Source organism: Betta splendens, chromosome 22 (genome assembly GCF_900634795.4).
Source record: "Betta splendens chromosome 22, fBetSpl5.4, whole genome shotgun sequence".
Classification (NCBI taxonomy): Eukaryota; Metazoa; Chordata; class Actinopteri; order Anabantiformes; family Osphronemidae; genus Betta; species Betta splendens.
Window position 1 is genome coordinate 10101674 of NC_040900.2, and position 8306 is coordinate 10109979.

The 8306-nt window shown below is 38.4% G+C and overlaps 2 protein-coding genes across 3 annotated transcripts; both read right to left on the reverse strand.

The window, feature by feature from the left end:
• Window positions 1-89: 89 nt before the first annotated feature.
• LOC114847966 (KH domain-containing, RNA-binding, signal transduction-associated protein 1-like) lies at window positions 90-5228 on the reverse strand. Of its 2 annotated transcripts, XM_029137997.3 has the most exons (11): window positions 4816-5228; window positions 4242-4369; window positions 3869-3985; window positions 3624-3770; window positions 3360-3487; window positions 2940-3207; window positions 2763-2839; window positions 2610-2671; window positions 2343-2511; window positions 595-653; window positions 90-506 (listed from the first exon to the last, which is right to left on the reverse strand). In XM_029137997.3, the coding sequence occupies exons 1-9, from the start codon at window positions 4904-4906 to the stop codon at window positions 2402-2404; spliced, it is 1128 nt and encodes a 375-aa protein (XP_028993830.1). In that variant the 5' UTR covers window positions 4907-5228; the 3' UTR covers window positions 90-506; window positions 595-653; window positions 2343-2401. The 2 variants fall into 2 exon arrangements, with proteins under 2 accessions (XP_028993830.1, XP_028993829.1); XM_029137996.3 differs by having other exon boundaries at window positions 595-2511.
• A 716-nt stretch (window positions 5229-5944) lies between these two features.
• On the reverse strand, window positions 5945-8288 carry zbtb8os (zinc finger and BTB domain containing 8 opposite strand). Its single transcript, XM_029137998.3, has 7 exons — window positions 8097-8288; window positions 7882-7906; window positions 7660-7781; window positions 7479-7561; window positions 7194-7246; window positions 6676-6712; window positions 5945-6509 (listed from the first exon to the last, which is right to left on the reverse strand). Exons 1-7 carry the CDS (start codon window positions 8176-8178, stop codon window positions 6423-6425), a joined length of 489 nt encoding a protein of 162 aa, XP_028993831.1. The 5' UTR covers window positions 8179-8288; the 3' UTR covers window positions 5945-6422.
• Window positions 8289-8306: the final 18 nt, after the last annotated feature.

The following is an 8306-nucleotide window of genomic DNA, read 5'->3' on the forward strand; positions in this document are numbered from 1 at the left end:
ATCCTAAATGAACCTTGAAGCCACACTGGAGGCAAACTCTTCAAGACCCAGCTGTGTTTGAACACTAAATATGAAAGAAAAAAAACGAATTTACATAAAAAACTCTTTATTGAAAAGGCAGTAGAAAGATTACAGAACTATGAATGACCATACAACACTTCCTCTTACAAAATATTAAAACAGTTTTCATTTCAGTGCTTCAACATAGTTTCAGTACAGCAAAGTATGTTCACAGCTGATGGAGGCCACTTGTAACTGGACAAATCCCTCCAGGTTTTAGTTGGTATTCATTTTAAAGAAGTGAACGAATATCAGTTTTTAAAAAAACTAAAATTCACAGTAACTTTTAATATAAAATTGTAATATATACACAATATTTTCCATATTCAAAAATGAGTCGAAGAAAAATATTCTTCCCAGATTAGTGGGAATAACGAAATCAGTCCAAGATGCTCCTCACAATGCTCCTGAGAGTCCTCGACTTATTCACAGGATTTTAAAACTACCTGTGTGTATAAAAAAAAAATTAAATAAACCATTATTCTGACAGCAAAAATAAAGACTAATGCTTGTATAATATTCTTTTCAACTGACCTTCAAAGGCCTGGTATATTGGAGCAGAAAGTACATGTCACGTGTAGGTCTCTGGCAACCTAAGAGGAGAAACAGAAGTGAGACCATAGACACACATGCCTGTGCACAGTGGACACACACATGCAAGACTAACATACTACAAAAGCATCATGCAACTTGAGCTGAAGGAGTTTTGTGCACCAATGGGATGTTTTTCGCTTTAAGTGCAACTACTATAATTTTCATAAGTCTATATTCTACAGAAATAATCAAGATAGAAATTGTTAACGTATTGAGTGATATAAATGGGACAATTATTGGTTTTATTAGAGCAAGAGTTGCATTACAACCACTTCTGTTTTTTTTTTACGGTTTATTTTGCTCGGTATATAAACTACTGATAGCATAATTTGGTACTTCAATGTTTTTGATGTTTTGATGACTTGCACATAAAACAACAAAAATCTAACAAATGAGTGTTGGGGTTAGTTTTACCTTCTTGTGGCGATCTTTAGGCTTTTAGAATCCTCTCCTCTGCGATTTTTTTCTTTTATAAAAACCAGCCAGCATGACTTTGCATCAAAGTCAAGTAAGATCCCTGCAAGCTTGATTTGAAATACTGTTGAAATACAGTTATTTCAAGTGGCTGAAGATGAACTGCTCTCGAGAGCTTGAAAAGCACTAAATCACTAAAGGTTAAATGACAATACATGTTCAAACACTATCATTCAAGTCAAACATGTATTCGGCAGCACATTACCTCATGAAGTGATGAGCTTTTTCTTTTTTTAGGTGACATTTTAGAGAAGTTTTAAAACAGACGGAGTCATTTTCAAAACACTGATTTTTGCTTTTGCCTGTTTTTGTTCCTCGTTCTATAGATCAGGTTGGTGTGAATACATACAGCTTTGCGTTGTTGAGGGACCACTGAGAACGACTTTCACAAACTGAAGCCATTACTTTGGAACAACAAAGGCAGAATACCATGTTAAGATTGATTAAAAAGAAACTAGAAACTTTATTGAAACGACTGCAGAAAAACATTTTGGGATATATTTAGTATCCTATTTAGCCAAAGTTACACAAGCATTAAGCATTTTGGAGACGGCACGACTTAAAGCATACAGAGTTGTCCTAAGATTATGTACAAAGTATTGAGTTGGCTACAGCCTTCCTTACATACAGTAAGGCTTGTTAATCCTACAAGCTTTTCAAGATGTATTTTAACATTTGTATTGATTTTCCAAGTAATATATGACAAATCCTAATATACTAATTTCGTGGAGTGGCAAAACTAGAGACCTGTCTTTCTCAAATGGATTTCAAGAGCATTATAGTTTTAGAAAATTTAACTTTACAGAAGACGGGATTTGTATTGTAGTATGAACAAATGGGTTTTAGGCCAATCGGCTGTATTTGAGTTTGCAATTGTTCGAATCTAGTTAAATCGAGACTTTGTTTCATTTTTAGCCCGCCATGAAAATGCAGCCTACATCCGAATAATTTATCGCCACTAACATTTTTTCTGGAACAATGAACTAAAATTCTAACCATCAAATATTACTAAATGTCATTTGTTCCTTTGTTAAGTTTAGATTAGACTTCAACTATGCAACTGAAAAACGGTAAATGGGAACATATATATAGAACAACGAAAAACCTAGCGTTTGTTTCTCCTCTGTACTCTATTATACATCCAACAAAATATCTCAGTTTAAAAAAACAAAACTAAAAGCATAAAAAAAAGAAACAACCGAGAGGGAAATTACTTTTGAAAAGATAAGAGAGTTAAAGTCGGAGACAGCTGCTACTCTCTACCAGTAGCGGTTCAGAATCTTGGATAAGGATGTTCTCTGTACGAGCCCTTCATCTGCCTGGACGGGGGCGCTTTTCCTGCCGTTCCAGCGCTAGACCATGAGCTGTCCCACTCATCCTGGGCTGTAAGAACCAACAGGGGGGAAGTTAACCGAGTGAGATTTGCTGGAGAACTGTCTTTAGTAACTGACCATGGAAATATCCAAATTGCATACTCTTACCATAATGCTCATATGTTGCCTCTTGGGCCTCTCCATGTCCATAATCATAGTACTCGGTATCCCTGAAGACACAAAAGTGTTTATGCAACATACACAATATGGAGTCTGTTTAAAAAAAAAAAAAAAGAAAAAAAAAAGGCAGTTTTAACTTACGCAGGTGCTGACTGCTGACTATAATAACTATCATATCCCTCATAAGCAGTCTCTGCATACGATTCATCATATGAAGGCTAAAAGGGAAAACATTTAGGCCATGATTCACACATGATGCAGTCCCCAAAAGATAAGTACAAATCAAAAATTAAGAAGCTGATCATTTCAGACACTCACATAATCCTCATAAGCCTCAGCTTTGGGCTGCGATGATGAAGGAGCAACTGGATGCTGCTGATGGGACAGGGCAGTTGAGGGGAGCATCCTTGGAGCACCTGCTGTAGGAGGCCTAGAGCGAGGAGCTGAGCCCCCTCTAGAAGGAGCAGAAGGGGGCCCACCCCTACCAGATGGGGCACCTCTTGGAGCACTGCCCCTTCCCAGTCCTCCTCGAGGGGCTCCTCCTCGCATTGCTCCTCGAGGGGCTCCACGTGGGATTCCTCGCCCCCTGAGGATAATGAGCCAAGTTGTATGTGTTAAGACAAAGAGACAAAGATGATGTTAGCTTCTGCTCCATGTTGACATGAGGAGTGCTTAAACAATTAAAAAGACAAAATCTATGTTCAGATGGTAACAGTGTTATGTAGCAGACGTTCCTACCTTGGTCCCCCAGCACCTGGTGGTCCACCTCTGCCTCTTCCCAGGTGACCCCCTCGGCCCCTGCCCGAGCCATCCTGAGATCCATTGAGGAAATGAGGATCCATGTATGGGTCATGTTCACCAGGCTCCTATAACAAAGACCATAGGGTTTAGTTACACTGGAAAGATGATAGCTGGCATATTCTTAAAAAAAAAAAAAAAAAAAACATTTTGGAAAATGGTTTAGGAAAAATTGCAATTTTAAATCTTTAATCCTGAACACACCGGGATTAGGAACTTCTTGACCTCCTCCATAGCATGTGCCATCCGAAGATATGCTTCTGGGATAGGTGCAGTCACTTCAATGAACACATGCAACTCCATGGTCAAGTGAGCATATTTAGCCTCGCCACCTTTCCTCAGCTCTTCCTCCTAAAAAAAAAAAAAAAAAAAGTTGATATTGATATATTTATAATTCTTAACATACAACATAAGTCAAATACCTTTTACTCCACAGGATAAAATCTTACCTTATTTTTGTCCCTCATGGAACCTTTACCCAAGACTGAAATCTTTGCACCAGTTTCCTCCTGGAGTCTCTTGATTGTGCTGCCCTGGGGCCCCAGAAGCTTACCGACAAAGTTGACCTGTAGGAGAAATGAAATAAGGCTTTCAGATTGCGACATCACGCTTCAATCGCAGTTTTGAAAGAACAATGATTGCATTGGAAGGACAATGAGTCAATGTCTTGACATAAATCAAACTGAAGATTTGTGCGTCAGATACATGCCAGTAGATTGACTTGTTCAACGTGACTGGGAAAACCTCAGTTTTGTACTAACATTATCACTGTCAATTGGGTGAGCACACGAGGGACTCAAATGGAAAAAAGGTAATACTCACCCTAGGATACTGCTTGGTGGGAATGAGAACTCGCTCTTTGAGTTTGAGGTTTTTGGTATCGAACAGGTTGAGATAAGTTTCCTTCTCTGGCTCCTTCTTGACTTCACCCTTCTGGATCCTCTCAATTTCTGCAGCCAAGATAAGCGTTTTAAATAATGCTGTACTCCAAAGCAAAAAAACCTACCAATGCATGGCTATCATTAGCCTTCACATGTTGCATTTAAGCAAACATCAGGAGCATTTGCAGACGCTTAGCATTTGTTGGTGCATTATTTTATACAAGAAACTCACTTAAGTGTGTCCAGGCTACAATGGATGTAAAAATATCATACAATAGGGCGAACAGATGCTTACGTTATGAAACGCTAGACTTGCACATGTTGTCAAAATATTCAATCGCTACCCAGTTAAATGAGCTGAAGTCGGTCACTTTTACCGAGAGGGGTTTGGACCACATTGCAAAATAGCACGTGTTTATAAGCGCTTTGTCCCAGAAACCAGGCCGCGCGTCGGGCTAACAACGAGCTAGTCGGCGTTAGCCGAACCAAGCCAAGCAACAACAGGCAACGTTTACCTGCAGTAATTAGCTTCATGGCGTGCGTGAACGACGAGTCCAGGCTGTCCTTCTCAGCCAGGAGCTGGGGAAGGTACTTGGTGTCTTCCATGCTGCTTTTCTGCTCTGGCCTCGATTCTATGGCGGACTCAGATTTGTTCTCGTTAGCATTCGCGTGGCTAACAAACGCACCGCACCAGCGTGACGCCAACGACCCAACGAAACCTTGCCGGGTTCGTCGACTTCGCCCTAAACGGACCGACGAGCGAGCAGCTTCCTCACGCAACGTAGCGCACTTGGCCGTTCAGTCACGGAACCTCCCGGTAGCTTTCCGCTGCACGTCGCCAGGCTCTTTTCAGTGGACAAAGGAGAGATGGCGCAGCTGCATTTGACTGTGATGGAGGAAGCGAAGCTCGGAGGGGGCGTGACGTCACCGGCGGAGTGCTGTGCGGCAAACACGTTTAAAGTATACGAGACGGACAGGATTCACTATATATTTATCTATCTAGTCCTACTCCAGTTAGAGATTTCGACTCGTAATATTTTAGTTTTGGAAACATAAGATAAATAAGATAGTCAAGCTATATTTTCAATGTGCCTAAATCTTCAACAGGAATTATGACTAGGCTAAATGCCATTGAAAATATCTGTAATTTGAAGTACAGTGCAATTATTGCTGATATCTGGGTTATGATGCGGCTTTATATAAACAGTTTGCACTGGTAACATTATTGTTCATAATGTCTCTGGTCTCCTTCTACATGTGTTCAAGAATGGAGCACAGGATGCAGGTGAAGCATATAGGAAAATAAATAAATTATTTAGAAATCATTTTATTCAGTGTTGTTGTTATTTACAATGTTTTACTTGTAAATAAATGATGTTAAAACAAAAAGCAACCATTTGTAGCCCGACATGGACCAAAGGGATACTGTATGTTCTCCATCATCCTGAACAGCCAATGAAACCTGATAAATATTTTTTTCAGTATAATCGAAAGACCGAAGGTCTAGCTAGTAGAAATATATATATAAAGTAGGAAAGTAGAAACTAATCATACATTTGTCTGATATTCCAATGTTTTCTCAAACGTGAAAATCCCAGCTCTTTACTGTTGTTGTTCAACAAAATGACCACATTACAGATTGAGTAATATTTTCATTGTATTGTTTATTTTTAAGCACCAGTCAACTCTTTAATTATGCCAACAGAAAACAAGTTTTCTTTCAAGTTTTACAATAATTCGCACAGAATGACCACATTTTTGAACTGATAAATAAGTATATGAATCATTTGAATTAAGTATGACTGAGCTAATGATAAGTTGAAAATGAGGTTTTTGTTATTCCAAGTGAAAGCATTTTCCTGCATAGGAATGCCAGTCCCAGTTTCTATTTAGGATAGGTTTGCCATATTAAAGAAACATTAGTGTCATAATTAATCTACGTCACGTAATATATGTCTATGGACTTGCACAATAAAAAAATATGTTCCTGATGCTAAAAAGGTATTTTACATATATGAATTTATATTAATTAGCAGTGCCATAGTTTAAAAGGCCACTTAAATTGATCGTGTGAACATTCCAGTTCAGCCAAATGTGCAGAGGACTAGCTCTGGAGATTTTGTCAGATATCAATAATCGTAAATATCTCTGGTTTTTCTTTATCATGGATCTGCATTGCTGAGTATGTGATGGCTTTCACTTCTGTTCCCTTTAATGACAACAAAAAGGACATAATAAATGTTGCATTGCATGCTTGCATGTTTTATTTTAATTTACATAATTCTTCTTCTAAAACAACAATAAAACCATAAGGTTATGGTTTTTTAATCTCCATTGTATTTACAAATTTGAGTTAAGAATGCACAATGGCTTACCTGCGGATGCTTCGCCAGTGAAAACTCCTCACCCCACCTTGAATACATAAAAAACAATATAAAAAAATCAGAGAACTGCATTTAGAGACAAAAAAGTTAGTTTCGATGTTTTATCCATCCATGCTGCTTTTATAGGTCCTTGACATTTTGTCTTTAGTTAGCAAAGGTTTTTAGAGAGGCAGAAAGAAAACATGACCTGATAGAGAGGCTTTTACATGCTACAATTGTCCCCAGCTAGAGACGAACTGTGGACATTGCAGTCATGGCATAACATTATATATGTGCTATAACCATTTAGCTATAGTACCAGCAAATGCAAAGACACACATTACTTTATTCTTTCATAGTATTGGGCACACTTTAGAATAGTATGTGTGTCACACTTAAAACGATAACTTGTGATAACTTGTGTATAAGCTCAGCTTATACACAAATTTAGTTTAATTTAGCCAAAATGTAAATTTGTAATTTAAATTTTTTTTTAAAAGACCAACTTGTGCAAATATATTAAAACTTACCCAATTGAGCGAATCTTGAAATGCATTCTGTCTAAATGGACAACTTTGACCTCCTAAGAAACAGACAACAAATAAATGTGATGACATAAAATAATAATAAATTTGAAATCTCAGACAAAATAATATGCAGTGTGATTGGTTTGCTGTTTAGTTTTTATTATCTCGGCTTGAGAGGAGGATAGTTTCCTGAGGTATTAATAAGCACATACCAATCTGGAATGGCACTTGTATTTTTAACACATTATCTTACATTCATCTTGCATTGGCATCCAGGAACATACTTACCCTTGGAATAAAGAAAAGATCCGCACAAAACTTGAATAACCAGTCATCTAGAAAGTGGAAGAGAAGTGATTCCATGTCTTCACCTGTTAGTTTGGCACAATGAAGGAAATGTGTCAGAGATTTTGAAACATTATAAAACATTATGAACAGCTACAGGTCAGGTAGAGTGAGCAAATCGCACCTTCTGATTCCACTTCAACTGTATCAATTGGCTCCACGGTCTCTGTATCCGTCATATAACCAAACATGCCCATAGCGCATTGCTCAAACGCCTCTTCCAGAGAGTCCCCCCAGGAGTGAATTCTTAAAATAAATGACATGTGCCATTGTGTGTTCTACAGTGGATAATGTATAAAGTATAATAATGAAACCTGACCACCCCAGACAAGCAAAGCACACTCACTGTACATCAGCTGTGTGATCCAGATCTGTAATTGTAAAATACAGTGTGATGAGGCAGGAAAGTTTCCTACGTGCTGTTAGACCAACCCTAAAACAGCTGAACATGTATTATAAACCTTAATACGAAAATATCCATGGCACAAATCAATCTTGAATATTCGGGCAACGTTGTAGTTTATATCGTAGCTTTCACGTGTGCCAAGAAAGTGTTCTTACATTCATATTTCTTGTTGATTGGCGGATATTTTGACTTGGTGGCCTTCTGCTCATCCGTCAAATCTAGCTGACGGTCGTCCATCGTAGCTGTAAAAGCGTTAAAAGTGCAAAACACAAACTATAATTCAATTCACGGACTTTACTACCGGTTTACTACCGGGTTGCACCAGGGAAAGGAGCTGCCGGAAGTAGCCTCGCGTTGCCGTGACC

Excerpts from the sequence above, each read along its gene's own strand:
- LOC114847966 (XM_029137997.3), bottom strand. The coding sequence starts at position 4,906 with ATGGAAGACACCAAGTACCTTCCCCAGCTCCTGGCTGAGAAGGACAGC. Across the intron at positions 3,771-3,868 it reads CCATGAGGGACAAAAATAAG|GAGGAAGAGCTGAGGAAAGG; the intron begins GTAAGATTTTAT and ends TTTTTTTTTTAG. Across the intron at positions 2,840-2,939 it reads CTGAGGCTTATGAGGATTAT|CCTTCATATGATGAATCGTA; the intron begins GTGAGTGTCTGA and ends TTTCCCTTTTAG.
- zbtb8os (XM_029137998.3), bottom strand. The coding sequence starts at position 8,178 with ATGGACGACCGTCAGCTAGATTTGACGGATGAGCAGAAGGCCACCAAG. Across the intron at positions 7,907-8,096 it reads AATCAACAAGAAATATGAAT|ATCTGGATCACACAGCTGAT; the intron begins GTAAGAACACTT and ends TTACAATTACAG. Across the intron at positions 7,247-7,478 it reads ATCTTTTCTTTATTCCAAGG|GAGGTCAAAGTTGTCCATTT; the intron begins GTAAGTATGTTC and ends TCTGTTTCTTAG.